The sequence below is a fragment of the Saimiri boliviensis genome, chromosome 11 (assembly GCF_048565385.1).
Source record: "Saimiri boliviensis isolate mSaiBol1 chromosome 11, mSaiBol1.pri, whole genome shotgun sequence".
In the NCBI taxonomy this organism is placed as follows: domain Eukaryota; kingdom Metazoa; phylum Chordata; class Mammalia; order Primates; family Cebidae; genus Saimiri; species Saimiri boliviensis.
In genome coordinates, this window is record NC_133459.1 from 50774408 (window position 1) to 50792478 (window position 18071).

At 42.5% G+C, this 18071-nt stretch overlaps 1 protein-coding gene across 4 annotated transcripts in view; it reads left to right on the top strand.

Moving 5' to 3' along the window:
* Nucleotides 1-18071, top strand: part of ZFYVE9 (zinc finger FYVE-type containing 9) — a 227987-nt gene extending 209916 nt beyond the window's left edge. For 2 of the 4 annotated variants that reach the window (XM_039473682.2, XM_039473683.2), the window contains 6 exons: nt 7-157; nt 3625-3705; nt 7779-7941; nt 10565-10670; nt 14058-14234; nt 15607-18071. In XM_039473682.2, coding sequence (XP_039329616.1) covers nt 7-157; nt 3625-3705; nt 7779-7941; nt 10565-10670; nt 14058-14234; nt 15607-15768 — 840 coding nt within the window. In that variant the 3' untranslated portion in view covers nt 15769-18071. The remainder of the gene's footprint in view (nt 1-6; nt 158-3624; nt 3706-7778; nt 7942-10564; nt 10671-14057; nt 14235-15606) is intronic. The other 2 variants (XR_012512411.1, XR_012512412.1) reach the window with 2 other exon arrangements.

The window sequence follows — 18071 nt, forward strand, 5'->3', positions numbered from 1 at the left end:
TTGCAGATGATGAAAGCCATGAACAAGTCCAATGAGCATGTTCTGGCAGGAGGTGCCTGCTTCAATGAAAAGGCAGATTCTCATCTTGTGTGCGTGCAGAATGATGACGGAAACTATCAGACCCAGGCTATCAGTATTCACAATCAGCCCAGAAAAGGTGAGCATTTGAGGATAATGGAAGATTATATTGGACTTGGACAGTTAGATACCTCAGTCCTGTAACACTCACTTTCTAGATAGGTGACCACAAACAAATTAATTAACCTTTCCAACCATATTCTTCAGGATTGTGTTGACTCCCCAAGTGGCCAGACTCAGAATTGCAAATGGGATATCTGTTATTGAGGGAAATATTTTGAAAATATGCCCTTAGGATATTGACAGGGCCAGCACTGGCATTTGAAGGTAAGAATAGGCCCCATAATGAGAGTATGTTTAGGTAAATTTGAAGCTTGTTGGATGGTATTTCCACAGAATGCTAATTAATATGTTGATAGGATTCTGAAGGAAGGTTCAGTGCTATTCAGAATGTGGTCTCCACACCCCAGATTTGCTAATCAATATTTGCATTTTAACAAGATGTCTGTGTGATTCAAATGCACATTCGACTTTGCATTGCTTAAGGGGCATTACCCAAAGTGTTTTCTCAGGCTCTATGCTGTTAAAAACTGTTCACATTGGCGCGGTGGCTCAAGCCTGTAATCCCAGCACTTTGGGAGGCTGAGGCGGGTGGATCACGAGGTCAGGAGATTGAGACCATCCCGGTCAACACGGTGAAACCCCGTCTCTACTAAAAATATAAAACATTAGCTGGGCATGGTGGCACACGCCTGTAATCCCAGCTCCTCAGGAGGCTGAGGCAGGAGAATTGCCTGAACCCAGGAGGCGGAGGTTGCGGTGAGCCGAGATTGCGCCATTGCACTCCAGCCTGGGTAACAAGAGCGAAACTCCGTCTAAAAAAAAAAAAAAAAAAAAAAAAAAAAAAACCATTCACATGAAAAAATAAGTCTTGTTTAATACATTTAATCAAAGAAACCCCGTGTTTGGCCAGCCTCTGTGGCTCACGCCTGTAATCCCAGAACTTTGGGAGGCTGAGGCAGGAGCATCATTTGAGCTAAGGAGTTCAAGACAAGCCTGGGAAACACAGCAAGATCCTGTCTCTTAAAAAAAAAAAAAAAAAAAAGAGCCAGGCATGGTGGCTCACACCTGTGATCTCACCATTTTCGAAGGCCGAAGCAGATCACCTGAGATCAGGAGTTCGAGACCAGCCTGACCAATGAAACCCCATCTCTACCAAAAATACAAAAAAAAATAAGCTGGGTTTGGTGGCACATGCCTCTAATCCCAGCGACTTGGGAGGCTGAGGCAGGAGAATCACTTGAACTTGGGAGGTGGAGGTCGCAGTGAGCCAAGCTCACACCATTGCACTTCAGCTTGGGCAACAAGAGCAAAACTCCGTCTCAAAGAAAAAAAAAAAATGTACTAAACAAGTTTAAACAGGCTCCTGTACTGTGGGACTTTTTAGACCCAACAAGGTGATATGTAATTTAATTTTTCAAAAGGAAGATAGCATCTAGCTATTCCCAAATTTATTTGACCACAAGTCTTTTTTTTCCTCAGAGTTTCTCCAAAACTAGCATTCCTTCATATGTTTTGTGAAACATTTGTCTAGTAGGCATACAGTAGGTCACTATTCAAGGTAGGTAGGTAGGTAGGTAGGTAGATAGATAGATATTTTGAGAAAGTCTTGCTCTGTTGCCCAGGCTGCAGTGCAGTAGTATGATCTCAACTCACTGAAACCTCTGCCTCCTAGGTTGAAGCAATTCTCCTGCCTCGACTGGGATTACAGGCGTACACCACCACGCCTGGCTAATTTTTAGATTTTTAGTAGAGACAGGGTTTTACCATGTTGGCCCGGCTGGTCTCGAGCTCTTGGCCTCAAGTGAATCCACCTGCCTTGGCGTCAATGCTGGTATTATATGTGTTAGCCACCGTAACTGGCCAATGTATTTTTAAATCAATTGTTTAGTAAAGGTATAAAAGGTATTTAGCAAATGTATATTCAAATGCAGCATCCAAAATAAGGTGTTAAGGATACAATGCTCCCTATTAGTCATATTGTATCTAGAATATTCAAATAAGTTCTATATATCATTAAGTATAGTCATAAAACTTAGAGGGTCTCCAGAGGATGATTCAAGACCTGTGAGAAATCTGGAACCTAGTTTAAAGGAAGCCTTCTTGAATAAAGTATGAATGTTTAACCTGGAAAGGTAGATATTAGAAGAGGATGGAAAAATAGCCATATCTATTCTTACAGTGTTTGATTATGTGGAAATAAGGCTGAATTTTTTCTCTATAGGTTCAAAACTGGTGCCAGAACCAGCACCAGTGGGTGAAAGTTACAGGGAGCCAGATTTGAGCTCAATTTGAGAGCACAGTGTATAACCTGGAAGTTATCCAGAGGTAGTATGGGTTGCCTTGTGGATTGTTGGCTCCTGTCACTAGGAGTCTAACAAAGTCTGGATGACCACATCTTAAAAGTATTGCAGGGCCAGTGAGTAGGAAGTTGGATTAGTCCAGTTCAGTTTAAGTAAGATGTGGAAAAATAAGGACAGTAGTGCAGTGAAGTTTCTATAAAGCTAAATGTAACTTTTTTTTTTCTTTTATGAAGAGAGAGTGGTAAAAGAGTTTGTCTTTTAAATGGATACTTAAAAAAAACTCTACTTGGCAGATAAAATAGTTGGCAACCATATTTCTATCTTCAGAATATATTTGATCTTAAAAAAATCTGAAAATCAATGGATAGATTGAGGGTGGCAAACTTTTTTTGCAAAGGGCCAGGTGATAAATATTTTAGGTTTTGCAAGCCTGTGGTTTTTGTCAACAACTATTCAACTTTAGCATTTTAGTGCAAAAACTACCATAGATAATAAGTAAATAAATGGACATGGCTATGTTCCAATAAAATTTTATTTATAAAAATAGGCTGGAGGCCAAGCAGGCTATAGCTTGCCAACCCCTGGCCTCAACCATTAAGATTCCTTTTCTTGTGAGATACTTGGATTCTTTTTTTTTTTCTTTTTTTTTTTTTTTTTGAGACGGAGTCTTGCTCTGTTGCCCAGGCTGGAATGCAGTGGCGCAATCTCAGCTCATTGCAACCTCTGCCTCCTAGATTCAAGTGATTCTCCTGCCTCAGCTTCCCAAGTAGCTGGGATTACAAGCACACGCCACCATGTTCAGCTAATTTTTGTATTTTTAGTGGAGATGCGTTTTTCACCATGCTGGTTAGGCTGGTCTTGAACTCCTGACCTTGTGATCCACTCGCCTCGGCCTCCCAAAATGCTGGTATTACAGGCGTGAGCCACCGGGCCTGGCCACTTGGATTCTTAATTAGAGGAAGAACAAAACAAAATGGAGGAGCATATCTTAAAACCTTATTCCCAAAGCTATTGTAAGCATCAGAATTATTGGCTACATGTTTATTGTGGAATATAGATTTGATTTTTTAAATTTTCTATATGATGATGGTTGGAATTCTCAACTTCTGAATACTTTGCTATTGTTTTCAGTCCCTCCAGTAGAGGGTCTGTCTTCACTAAACTGTTTCTATTGCTGTTTTAGTGACTGGTGCCAGTTTCTTTGTGTTCAGTGGCGCTCTGAAATCCTCTTCTGGATACCTTGCCAAGTCCAGTATTGTGGAAGGTAAAGAATGAAGTATTCAGTCCTCATAATAACGACTGAACATAAAGGGAATCCTTGACATTTCTGCTGTAGATGTCTGACTCCTACTATTTATTCAGTAGCATCTCTTCAGCAAATTAAAACTACCATGGGAATGCTTAGTTCTCTAAAGAAAGGAGTAAGTGGTAGGGATACCATGTGACAAGTGACATTAACACTAGGAGATGGCCTTTCAGAGCTCTAGGATAAGGTACCTGAGGGCATGTAGACTAAGTTCAAATATATCATTGGATGCAAATATTAATATGTAAGTGTATATATGAAAGTCAGTCTCTCCTGTCCACAAGAATGTTGTGGTCATCATTTAGGGTACAAAATGGGATGTGCTTGCTGCTAATTTGCTATAATTACACATGATACATATGTTGACAAAAGTTAATTAAACTAAAGGCTAATTGGCACACTGTTTATTTTCTTTGTTGATTATTCATTGTGTTTTGATCTGGTTACTCTTATTTCATAACAGATGGCTTAAAACAACCATTTTATCATGCTTACTAATCCTCTGGATCAGGAATATTGATAGGGCAATGCAGGGATGGCTGAACCCTGTTTCATGATATTTGGAGTCTTAGTTGGGATGACTTGAAGTTATTTGATGACTGGGAGCTAGAATTATATGAAGGTTTGTTCACACACACAACTGAGGCCTGGCTTGGGATGATTTAAAGACTAGGAGTGGTGACTGGAGTACTTACATGGGGAATCCTTAACATAGCTTGGTAGTATTGGGATAGCCGGACTTCTGACGTGGCGGTTCAAGACTCCAAACATGAATGTTCAGCAACAAGGTAGAAGCTGCATTGCCTTTTGTGACCCATCCTTAAAAGTCATATTGTGTCATTTCCATCATACTTTGGTGTTAGAAAAGGGAGAGGAATTAGACTTCACTTCTGCATGAGAAAATGGGAAGACAGCATTGTAGAAAAATGAGATGGGAGATATGGCCATCTATGGAAAATATACTCTACCTCACATGACGACAGGTTTTCATTTTTACAGTAGCTCACTCCAAAGCCCTGTGTAAAAACAGTTCTTTCTTAGGGCTGGATTCCAGTGTGCTAATTGAAATACATAGATAGGGCCGGGCGTGGTGGCTCAGGCCTGTAATCCAAGCACTTTGGAGGCCCAGGCGGGTGGATCACCTGAGGTTGGGAGTTCAAGACCAGCCTGACCAACATGGTGAAACCCCATCTTAAAAAAAAAAGAAGAAATACATAGATAATGCTGGGCGTGGTGGCTCATGCCTGTAGTCCCAGCACTTTGAGAGGCTGTGGTGGGCAGATTACAAGGTCAGGAGTTTGAGACTACCCTGACCAACATGGTGAGACCCTGTCTCTACTAAATATACAAAAAATTAGCCGGGCATGGTGGAACGCGCCTGTAATCCTAGCTACTTAGGAGGCTGAGGCAGGAGAGTTGCTTAAACCCGGGAGGTGGAGGTTGCAGTGAGCCGAGATAGCGCCATTCCACTCCAACCTGGGTGACAGAGCAAGACTCTGTCTAAAAAAAAACCAAAAAAGAAAGAAATACATAGATAATCTTTTTTTTTTTTTTTTGAGACAGAGTTTCACTCTTGTTACCCAGGCTGGAGTGCAATGGCGCGATATCGGCTCACGGCAGCCTCCGCCTCCTGGGTTCAGGCAATTCTCCTGCCTCAGCCTCCTGAGTAGCTGGGATTACAGGCGCACACCACCATGCCCAGCTGATTTTTTTGTATTTTCAGTAGAGACGGGGTTTCACCATGTTGATCAGGATGGTCTCAATCTCTTGACCTTGTGATCCACTCGCCTCGGCCTCCCAAAGTGCTGGGATTATAGGCTTGAGCCACCGCGCCCGGCCCAGATATTCTTACATATATTTATAGATACTGGCTTTGGTCTTCTTTTGGTAAATTTAATCAAACAGTGAGTGAAACATAGAGTGCACTAATATTTTACAACTAAAATTTACAACTCTGACTATATAACAGAAACATGCCATTAAGAAATTGTTAGGAAATCTAAAAGGGTTTTTGTTTTTGTTTTTGTTTTTGAGATGGAGTCTCACTGCGTAGCCCAGGCTGGAGTACAGTGGCACTATCTTAGCTCACTGCAACCTCCACCTCAAGCGATTCTCCTGCCTCAGCCTCCTGAGTAGCTGAGATTACAGTTGTGTGCCAATACATCCAGCTAATTTTTTTTTTTTTTTTTGAGACTGAGTCTTTTGCTCTGTCTCCCTGGCTGGAGTGCAGTGGCACCACCTCAGCTCACTGCAACCTCCACCCCTCAGGTTCAGGCAATTCTGCCTCAGCCTCCCGAATAGCTGGGATTATAGGTGCATGCTACCAAGCCTGGCTAATTTTTGTATTTTTTTTTAGTAGAGATGGGGTTTCTCCATGTTGGCCTGGCTGGTGTTGAATTCCTGACCTTGTGATCTGCCTGTCTCAGTCTCCCAAAGTGCTGAGATTACAGGGCGAGCCACCTCGTCTGGCCTTTTTTGGTATTTTTAATAGGGATAGGGTTTACCATGTTGGTCAGGCTGGTCTCAAATGCCTGACCTCAAATGTTCCACCAGCCTTGGCCTCCCAAAGTGCTGGGATTTCAGGTGTGAACCACCACACCCAGAAAATCTAGGAGTTGAACTGTCATTTGGTCAAAAGCAACTAATTAAAGCCTGTATGATCAAGTGTTGACTATAGTTGAAATTGTGACTTCACAAAGTGATTTTAAAACACCCCTTAAATGCTGTTAAAGTGATAAAATGAGCCAGGCACGATGGCTCATGCCTGTAATCCCAGCACTTTGGGAGGCCGAGGCGGGTGGATCACGAGGTCAAGAGATCGAGACCATCCTGGTCAACATGGTGAAACCCAGTCTCTACTAAAAATACAAAAAAATTAGCTGGGCATGGTGGCGTGTGCCTGTAATCCCAGCTACTAAGGAGGCTGAGGCAAGAGAATTGCCTGAACCCAGGAGGCGGAGGTTGCGGTGAGCCGAGATCGCGCCATTGCACTCCAGCCTGGGTAACAAGAGCGAAACTCCATCTCCAAAAAAAAAAAGTGATAAAATGAGCCAGGTATGGTGGCATGCACCTATAGTACCAGCTACTTCAGAGACTGATGTGGGAGGACCCTGTGAGGCCGGGAGAGTGCATGATCATTCCTGTGAATAGTACTACGTTCCAATCTGGACAACCGTCTATAGATAGATGGATAGATAGATACAGACAGACAGACAGACAGACAGACAGACAAGATAGACATAGATCCTTACCAATTCAAAGCAGTCTGTTTCAAAATTATGTGTTTATTGTCTGGGTTGGGAATTTCTTGGGTCTTGCATTTCGCTTGTGTGTTTCAGTGCAGCAGCTGGCTGCCTATTTATGAAATTTTTATTGAGACTGTTTAGAAATTATTTCATTGTGTGTCAATGAAGCAGAGTAATTTTTCAGCATGTGACAACTTTTACTCTCAATTTGAGTGTTTGCCTTCAACTCAGGCAGGTAGCAGCTGAAAAACAGTTGCCATCTGTTGGCTATATTGTAGCCCATATGAAACTCTGTGGTAGGTTTGCCTTACTGCTAGTCAATAAATGGATATATCTCCAAGCCCACTACTATAATTTATTCAGTGATTTATTTAGCAAACATTTACTAGGTGTTCACTCTAAGCCAGGCAGTCATAGTAAGGCGAGAGAGTTGGAGATGCAAACAAATAAGTATGATCAGAGGATGATAAATTCAGGAGCAAAAATAGGAACACGATGTTTCGTGTGTCCAATAGAAGAATTTGACTGTGTTTAAGTTTTCCCCTTAAGTAGTCTCAGGAGAAATTCTTAGTCATGTCTGAAGTGAAATCAACAAGTGTTTTAAGCAGAACCCATCTTGGCATTGCTTCTCAAAACACTTTCAGTAAGAGGTTCAGCTCAAAAAGCAAAACCTCTGTGTCAGCTTTGGAAAGCAGAGAAAAGGTTTACATTTAACTCAGAGGGATTTGCTAGATGCCAGGTGCTGTGTTTCATATGCCTCTCCTTTGGCTTTGTACTGATTCTTAGATGGCGTTATGGTCCAGATCACTGCAGAGAACATGGATTCCTTGAGGCAGGCACTGAGAGAGATGAAAGACTTCACCATCACCTGTGGGAAGGTGGATGCGGAGGATCCCCAGGAGCACATCCACATCCAGTGGGTGGATGATGACAAGAACGTTAGCAAGGGGTAAATGCAGCACATGTCCCTGTTGTGGCTTTTAATTGTAGGCTAAGCTCTGGGTTTTGTCTGCTGTCTACACTGGTATTTTATAGTTTTACTGAAAGCCCTGCCTAAGAGAAAGACTGCTTTAAATGCTTAACATAGAATTTTAAATTCCTGGTTTTGTAAGTTTCTGGAGTTTCTATACATATTTTTGAGAGGAGTATGAGTAGCAGTGTTGATGAAACAAAAAAATCCGTCTTTAGGGCCGGGCACGGTGGCTCAAGCCTGTAATCCCAGCACTTTGGGAGGTGGAGGCGGGTGGATCACGAGGTCAAGAGATCGAGACCATCCTGGTCAACATGGTGAAACCCCGTCTCTACTAAAAATACAAAAAAGTAGCTGGGCATGGTGGCGCGTGCCTGTAATCCCAGCTACTCAGGAGGCTGAGGCAGGAGAATTGCCTGAACCCAGGAGGCGGAGGTTGCGGTGAGCCGAGATTGTGCCATTGCACTCCAGCCTGGGTAACAAGAGTGAAACTCCGTCTCAAAAAAAAAAAAAAAAAATCCCTCTTTAGTTATTGAGATAACAATACCTGAGCCTTTTATGATTTACCAATACTTTTTTGCCAACATTGTTTTGTTTGATATAATAACAGGTGTTGACATTTCCATTCTCTAAATGAGTAAACAAGTACCAAAAGGCTAAATAACTTGTCACGTCTACAAAGCTAGGAAGTGATAAGACTAGCTCTTGAAACCACCTTCTTGGGTTTCAAATCCTATATTTTTCCTCAGTGTTTTGGCAACTCTGATCTAATAATGGTTCAAGCCAAAACCTTGGAGACATCTTTGACAATTTCCTTTCCCCCACATCCCTTTCTTTCTCTCATATGCAGACATTGAGGGACAGGCTGGAAAACATTGCATTTATACACTACAAACCAACTTTGTATCCTTTTTTAAGGATTCTAAACAACCAAGGTGCTTTTTTTTTTTTTTTAGCATTGTTATTTCGTGAGTTGGAAATTAATCTTAATTCAACTAATTTTGAGTAAATGACGTGAATGCCTGATATTGAAGTTTAAGATTTGACTTTTAATACATAGAGATTCAGGAACACAAACAGGCTTGAAAATTCTTGGGGGAAAGTTTAGAATCTTTGTACCAATCATTTTGAATTCTCATCAGAATGAATGTGAATTTCCACATGTTTACACTTCTTGTATTTCAGGGAGGAAATGCCTATCAGAGGTGGCCTTTCAATTCAGGAATCTAGTAGTGATAATTTAGCACTAAGGGGAATGTGTTATGACAGAAACATAGATACTTGTTTTCACTCGCGCTGTCATAATTAGCAACTTGGTCAAATAATCCTTTTATTTTGGAGACAGCTGGAGTGCAGTGGTGTGATCTCGGCTCACTGCAACCTCCGCCTCCCAAGTTCAAGTGAATCTCCTGCCTCAGCCTCCCGAGTAGCTGAGATTACAGGCATGTGCCACCACGGCCAGTTGATTTTTGTATTTTTAGTAGAGATGGGGTTTCTGCATGTTGGTCAGGGTGGTCTCAAACTCCTGACCTCAGGTGATCCACCCACCTTAGCCTCCCAGAGTGCTGGGATTACAGATGTGAGCCACCGCGCCTGGCTAATCTTTTTGTATTTTTAGTAGAGGTGGAGTTTCGCCATGTTGCCGAGGCTGGTCTTGAACTCATGAGCTCAGACAGTCCACCCACCTTGGCCTCCCAAAGTGCTGGTATTACAGGCATGAGCCACTGTGCCCAGCAAATAATTTTTAATAAATATTTATTAGACTCCTAAATTCCAAGCAGTGGGTCAGTAATGGGAATATAGCAGGCACATCGAGGTGAAAATATATTTCCTCCCCTTCCAAAGTTCATTTGTAAGTCAGGTATGCAAACATGAATAATATATCATGATGACTGTTATTACAGAGTCAGGAGCCGAGTGAAAACAAGATTGAGCGGGTAACCATGCATTCACTGAAAAGGAATCCTGGAAGAAGAGCAGGTTTAATTAATCAGTTTTTTTACATTAAAGAGAACTAGGCCAGTCGTGGTGGCTCACACCTGTAATCCTAACACTCTGGGAGGCTGAGGCGGGTAGATTGCCTGGACTCAGGAGTTCAAGACCAGCATGGGCAACACAGTGAAACCCTGTCTCTACTAAAAATACAAAAAATTAGCCGGGCATGGCAGCGTGCGCCTATGATCCCAACTACTTGGGAGGCTGAGGCAGGAGAATTGCTAGAACCCAGGAAGGAGAGGTGGCAGTCAGCTGAGATCGCACCATTGCACTTTAGCTTGGGCAACAGAGCAAAACTCCATCTCTTAAAACAAAAAACAACAACAACAACAAAAAAAAACATTAAAGAGAACTGGCTCCTGGAAAAATGATTCCTTTTTCACATGTGTGTTCTTTGAATTATTTCAGTGCACAGATCCTTTCCCAAGAGCTCAGTTCATGTACATTTTTATACAATGGCTGCTTCTTGCTATGATGTACTGCAAAGGTGTGTTTAGCAAGGTACCCAGTGTAATTAGTAGGAACACTTCTGCAGGAAAATGTGATAGGAAAAATGGCTTTTCTAACTTTAAGAGCTGCTTCTATCTTTTCTTTGCCTCTATTTTAGTGTCGTAAGTCCTATAGATGGGAAGTCCATGGAGACTATAACAAATGTGAAGATATTCCATGGATCAGAATATAAAGCAAATGGAAAAGTCATCAGATGGACAGAGGTAAGGAAATGAAACTTGGCATCTTTGACCCACTTTGAGCACAACTTTTTGCTAGGCCAGGAGCCACATTCTGGCTTGACTCTGGAGGATAAGGAAAAAAAAAATCTCTGAGAAAAATGTTTCCCTTTTGTACTCTAATTCCCCGGGTCTATCTGAGATCACCAGGAAGAAATGGTACCAGTTGCAGCCTGTACCCATCTGATGTATCCTCCTTCCTGTGAACTAGCTTTTAGAGATTTATTTGCATTGGAACTCAAGAAGAGTACATCTCTGAGTCGTACATACCATCTTTGTAGTATTCTTCAGAAAGCTGGGTCAGTTACTCTGTATTTAAACTCTCTTAGATAACATGGTCTTTAAAACATAGATTTATGTCACCAATAAGAAAACTAGGCCAGGCACAGTGGGATTACATGCTTGTAATCCCAGCACTTTGGGAGGCTGAGGTGGGCAGATCATTTGAAGTCAGGAATTCCAGACTATCCTGGGCAACATAGTGAAACCCCGTCTCTACTGAAAATACAAAAATTAGCTGAGGCATGGTGGTGCACACCTGTAGTCCCAGCTACTTGGGAGGGTGAAGCAGAAGAATCACTAGAATCCAGGAGGCAGAGGTTACAGTGAGTCAGGATCACACTACTGTACTCCATGCAGCCTGGGAGACAGAGCAAGACTCCATCACAACAACAAAAAAAACAGCTGGGTGTTGTGGCTCATGTCTGTAATCCCAGATCTTGGGAGTCCAAGGTGGGTGGATCACAAGGTCAGGAGTTCAAGACCAGCCTGGCCAAGATGATGAAACCCTGTCTCTACTAAAAATACAAAAAATTAGCTGGGTATAGTGGCACGCACCTGTCATCCCAGCTACTTGGGAGGCTGAGGCAGAGAATTACTTAAACCTGGGAGGTGGAGGTTGCAGTGAGCTGAGATCGCACCATTGCACTCCAGCCTGGGCAACAGAACGAGACTCTACCTAAAAAAAAAACAAAACTAAAGCTCAGAGACTCATTAACTTGCTCAAGATTACAAAGCAAATAAATAATGACAAAATCCTGATTCAAACCCAGATCTGGCCAACTCCTAAGCTCTTTCCCACTGTATTAATTTGCTCCTTAACTTGAAAGCTGTATTAGAGGCTTACCTGGGAATGAGAGGAGCAGGGCAGTGACCCTTTTTATAAAAAGGTATATAGGTATCATATAGATGAGAAAGTTTATTCTCTTCATCCCCAAGAGGTTGGAGGAAAAATAAAATTTAAAATTTTTTTTTTTTTTTTTTTTTTTGAGACGGAGTTTCGCTCTTGTTACCCAGGCTGGAGTGCAATGGCGCGATCTCGGCTCACCGCAACCTCCGCCTCCTGGGTTAAGGCAATTCTCCTGCCTCAGCCCCCTGAGTAGCTGGGATTACAGGCACGCGCTACCATGCCCAGCTAATTTTTTGTATTTTTAGTAGAGACAGGGTTTCACCATGTTGACCAGGATGGTCTCGATCTCTTGACCTCGTGATCCACCCGCCTCGGCCTCCCAAAGTGCTGGGATTACAGGCTTGAGCCACCGTGCCCGGCCAAAAAAAATTTTTTAAGTTTATTCTCAGTGAGTAAACAGGTAGATATTAGATCCCTTAATTACTTTTGAACTTCATGTATACTTATTTGTAAAATAAAGGATTAAATTATAAAATCTCTAGGATTCTTTTCAGCTTTGAGAGTCTTAATTAAAAAAAATTCTGTGACTTCAAGCTTTTCCGTTTTACACAAAAGGAAACAGTTAAATCTCTTATTCAAGTTCATATTGCTAGTTCCTGATAGCAGAGATTTCACCTGATTCTCCAGTTCTGAGCAGTTGTCCTAAAGGATTCATCCTGCATAACAGACTCCATGTTTTCATATGCAGCCAAGAGATTTTAGTTACTTGCCATGTAATGATTCGTCCCTTTGACACATATTGAGCAATACACAGTCTGGAACGTGAAGACACTTTATGGCTTATAAAGCAGTTTGTCCTCTGTTCCTTCCTTTTTGCTCCCCAGTAGCAGTGAGGTAGGTAAGCTGTCCATCCTATGATGCAAATGAGAAAACAGGCCTCAGAGAGGTTATGTGACTAACGTTGTAATTGATATTGGCTCATTAATGGCAGAGCAGGGGCCAGAGCCCAGGTCTTCTGACTCCCACTCTCACTTCATGCCGCCACTCTCGAGTGCATCCAGGCACAAAGCTTCAGAGCTGCCTCCTTGGTAGTCCTCTCAGTGTAAGCCCCTTATGGAGCAGTAAGCTAGGGGTCGCTATATAGAAACATCGTATATTTGCATCTTAAAAATAAAATAAGTCTTTTGGGCCAGGTGTGGTAGTTCATGCCTGTAATCCCAGCACTTTGGGAGGCTGAGGCAGACAGATCACCTGAGGATAGGAGTTCGAGATCAGCTTGGGTAACATGGTGAACCCCAATCTCTACTAAAAATACAAAAATTAGCCGGGCATGGTGGCATGTGCCTGTAATCCCAGCTACCTGGGAGACGGAAGCAGGAGAATCACTTGAACCCAAGAAGCGGAGGTTGCAGTGAGCTTCCCAGCAAGCCGCTCCTGGCCTGAGTGCTTATGGGGAGAAACAGATCACAGCACTGTGCTCCAGCCTGGGTGACAGAGCGAGACTTCGTTTCAAAAAAACAAAAAAAAAAAGTCCTTTGACTTTCTTTAGTCCTTTGACTAAGGGACTTGCTCGTGACCCTTCCTCTATGCCACTAGGACTTGGGTCATCAGTTCCAAGTGTGCTCTGCTTCTGCCTGTGCACAGTGCAGTGCATGACTCTGTGAGCATGCTGACACAGCTTCCACCTCTGCAGTGGCAGGGCTGTGTGGTGGAAAAAGCTCTGCAATAAAAGGCTCAGATGCTAGGCTCAGCTCGGCTCAGCCTCTGTCTCTTAAGTTCTTCTGTGCACTTGAGCCAGTCAATTCCCTTCTAAGAGTAACTGTAAAATAAAGCTGCTGGGTTACATCATCTATAAGAGTCATTCTCTTAGACTTAAGATCATTTTCTAGGAAAATGGTCCACATATAGGGATTACCTGTTAGTGGCACACAATGCCAAATGGAGACCTTTTCTAGTTCTGAGAAGAATGTGCCATTGCAACCATGGAGGCTTTCAGGGAGATAGGCAGGCCACTGCTGCCATTTTGTGGATGCAGAGACAGAGAGACAGGGATTGGCTTTTTTTTTAGGTGGAAGACATCAGTGCCTGACTTTTCCTGGCCAAGGGACCTTATGGTGTCCTGTTCCTGTCAGGTCTTCTTGCACATCTTGGAGAATCAGGGTGCTCATATACAGTGAGCTAGTCTATTTATTTTTCCCAAAATACAGGAACAAATTTAAAAATCTCTTCTGTTTGGGGAACAGGTGTTTTTCCTAGAAAATGATGACCAGCACAATTGCCTCAGTGATCCTGCAGATCACAGTCGACTGACTGAGCACGTTGCCAAGGCTTTTTGCCTTGCTCTCTGTCCTCACCTGAAGCTTCTGAAAGAAGATGGAATGACCAAACTGGGACTACGTGTGACACTTGACTCAGATCAGGTACGACGTGTCTTCCGTAGCTTTTAAAGCTGGCCTTGGGCAGTGTCTGTGTTTTTGACATGGGAGTTTTCCTGCATCAACCCAGAGACTTTGTGGCCTGACCGGATGTAGTATTCTAGCCCTCCCTTTAATAGTACTATACCCACATGTGATGCTTGTTCAGATACCATCTCATATGTGATGCTTGGTCAGATACCCACATGTGATGCTTTGGTCAGAAGCATTTGAACTGTGGCGTCTACGCTTTTTTTTTTGTCTTTTTGTTTTTTTCCTTTTTGTGGAGAACGGCGTCTCACTATATTGCCCAGGCAGGTCTCGAACTGCTGGACTCAAGCTATCCTCCCACCTCTGCCTCCCTAAGAGCTGGGATTACAGGTGTGAGCCACAGCACCCGGCCTTTTTATGCTTTTTTTTTTTTTGTATTTTTGTATTTTTCTGAACTATGGCTTCTTCGCCTGTATGCCAAGGAGTTGATTTCCTTCTTAGTGTAGGGCAAAGAGGGGAGCATGTGGTAGGACCTTCCACGTCCTGCCTTGTTGCTTATAAATTGCCAAACCTCTCTGTTCCCTCAACGCTTTAGCTTTGAGGCACTTAGAACTTGGGTGTAGGCTCATCTTGATTACCCTTCCCCACCAAGTGTTAATTCTTCGCAGCAAGCCGCTCCCAGCCTGAGCGCTTATGGGGAGAAACTGGTTCCTGAGCACAGTGTTGTTCCATTATCAGGGAATGATGAAAGGTTCTGTGTCTGCCCCCAGTTCCTGACTAGTCATCAATCAACAAATATTTATTTTCTATTTAATGGCTTGCCCAATGCTATACTAATGAAGTATTGTGTGGTCCTATCTCAAATGACACTGATAATCCAGCTGGAGAGAATTACCTCATGTAAAACAAAGAACAGGCATTTTTCTGCTTAATATGTGAACCTCTTGAGGACAGGGCCCTGTTACATTCATCTTTGGATCTCTGGGTTTGTAGGTGCTCAGAAGATGGTGCATGGATGAACAGACTGATGCATGAACAAATATTCCGTTCCTAGTATGTTAGGGAGTTGTACATTATATATTTCTCATTTTAATTTTCACAACCAAAGGTTAAGGTGTTATTTCTGATACTCCATACCTTTTTATGCACCTCTCCCCTTCCCCAGAAAACTAAGACCATAACAGGTTGCCTCATGGCTGTCAAGTGGTCAGGAAGAGTAAACAACAGGGTAAGTGACAATCCAGAAAAGAGGATAAATTTGTATTCACTATCATGTGTCTAGCCTGTGGCTAAAAGATATCTCCTTTCCTGCTCAGCCTCCTTGCCCTCAGCCCCGGAGAGCCTTCTCTGTTGAGTAACCTCTCTTCCTTTTCTCTCTGTGGTGTAGGTTGGCTATCAAGCAGGGAGCAATGGCCAGCCCCTTCCCTCGCAGTATATGAATGATCTGGACAGCGCCTTGGTGCCGGTGATCCATGGAGGGGCCTGCCAGCTCAGTGAGGGCCCTGTCGTCATGGAACTCATCTTTTATATTCTGGAAAACATCGCATAAACAGAGAAGACTTCATTTTTTTCTGTTCAGACCTGTTGCAACAGCAGTCATACCCAAATCATTTGCACTTTAAAACTGGAAGATTAAGCTTTTGTTAACACTATTAATGGTGTGGGGTATAGGGTGGGAGTGAGGGTTTGGGAGACGGGTGGGAAAGGGTGGTTAGGGGGACAGATGTTCCATAATTCTAAGTCTTCTATGCATTGTCCACCAAGAAGATATGGGCAGCTTCTGTTCCTGCACAACAGTTATGCTATCCTTGCAGCTAATCCCCTTCTGTTACTCTTTAGACAAGAATTCCACTCCTCTCTCAAGATTTACTTATGGTCATGTGCTCAGAAATGCTCAAATGGGTACAACCATCACCAAGGGTGGGATGGGAGGGCAGAGGGGAAATAAAATATGAAGCATCACTTCTTGCACTCTCTGTACAGAATTGGTATAAAAAGAATTCCACACACCTTGTCCCAGTTACATCACAGCTGTCTGTCAAGTAGAAGTCACACTTAGATTTTTTGTTTTTACCAGATTATTCATTGAAGTGAATCCAAGACTCAAGGGCTTAATCTACTCTTCTAGTTTCGGAAGGGCAACTCAGTGAGTGTAAATGTCGATTGGAGAGCAGAGTTGAGTTCAGGATTGCTGGAGATCTACCCGTGTGGATGGCAGGTATTCAACTGGGTATTTCTGTGAATGCTGACAGAATACTCCCAGGACATTTTTAGTTATATGGGAGGAATTTTAAAATATATTTTATTGAGAAATAAACTTCTAGGAAAGTTGCAAGTACAAAAAAAACCCATGCACACTTTACCCAAATTCCTCTGTTGTTCACTTAACATTTTGCCCCGTTTGTCAGGGTTTCTCTCCCTTTCTCTTTCTTCAGAAAAAATTGAGGCATTTTGAGAGTAAATTGCACATATCATAGGCCTTTACTCCTAAATACTTTAATGCTTATTTCCTAAAAATAAGGACATTCTCTTACATAACTGCAGGACGGTTCTCTACTTTCTCGAAACATTCATTTGATACTTTAACCTGGCATCTGCCCAATGATGTCCTTTGTAGCATTTTTTCCCTCCAGTAAACCTAGTATAGAATCAGACATGGCTATGGCTGTCATAACTCATTTTGATCTTTTATGTAATTAATTTTTTTTTTTTTTGAGGTGGAGTCTTGCTCTGTCGCCCAGGCTGGAATGCAGTGGTGTGATCTCTGCTCACTGCAACCTCCGGCTCCCAGGTTCAGGTGATTCTGCTGCCTCAGCCTCCTGAGTAGCTGGGATTACAGGTGCTACCCCCACCCCCAGGTAATTATCTTGTATTTTAAATAGAGACAGGATTTCACCATGTTGGCCAGGCTGGTTTCAAACTCCTGACCTCAAGTGTTCCGCCCTCTGTTTTTTAACAGAAAACTCATTTTGAGTTTGATGTTTCCTCATATTTAGAATTAGTGTATGCATTTTTGCCAGAATGACTTGATATCCATTTGCCCCCTCATTGACAGTGGTAAATTTTGATCACTTGGTCAAGGTATTGTCCAGTGTCTCTGTATTTCTCCCCACCTGGAATGTAAAACCAGTATAGGTACACTTTCAGACCATGCAAATAATCTTGCCCATGAAAATGTCCCTGCACTGATCTTTAACTCTGATGTTTGCAAAATGATTTTGCAATTCTAGCGCTTTCTCCAGCTTTACAGTTTGCATTTGGTAATATACTATAAGCAAAAGCCCCCTCCTTCCCAATTTATTTTTTTCCCCAGTAATGGCTATAAGCAATATTCATTTAATTTTCATTATACATACATGGATTTTTTTTTTTTCAGACAGTCTTTGTCACCCATGCTAGAGTGCAGTGGCACAATCAGAGCTCACTGTAGCCTCAAACTTGTGGGCTCAAGCAGTCTGCCTGCCTTGACCTCCCAAAGTGCTGGGATTACAGGCACGAGCCACCAAGCCTGGCCTTTTTCAGTGGTTCCAGTTGATTATTTTGGTGCACAAATTGTCTTAGCTTTAGTCAGGCAAGAAACCCGTTAAGCTGGCTCCTCTATCCTGGTGACATGCTATTATTATTTTTCTGAGCACTTCTTTTTTTTTTTTTCTAGCCTAACAAGATGCTTCAGGCTTATCTTGTGCTTAGCCTGCTCTAGCCCCGGAATCAGCCATTTCTGCAAGGAACCCTGGCTTTCTTTTAATGGGAGTGGTATTAGAAACCAAAATCTGGTTTATCCATGATATGTGTGATGTACTCTGACCTTTTTCTGCTTTATTAAATATTTATTTTGGTCTTAGACCAAATGAA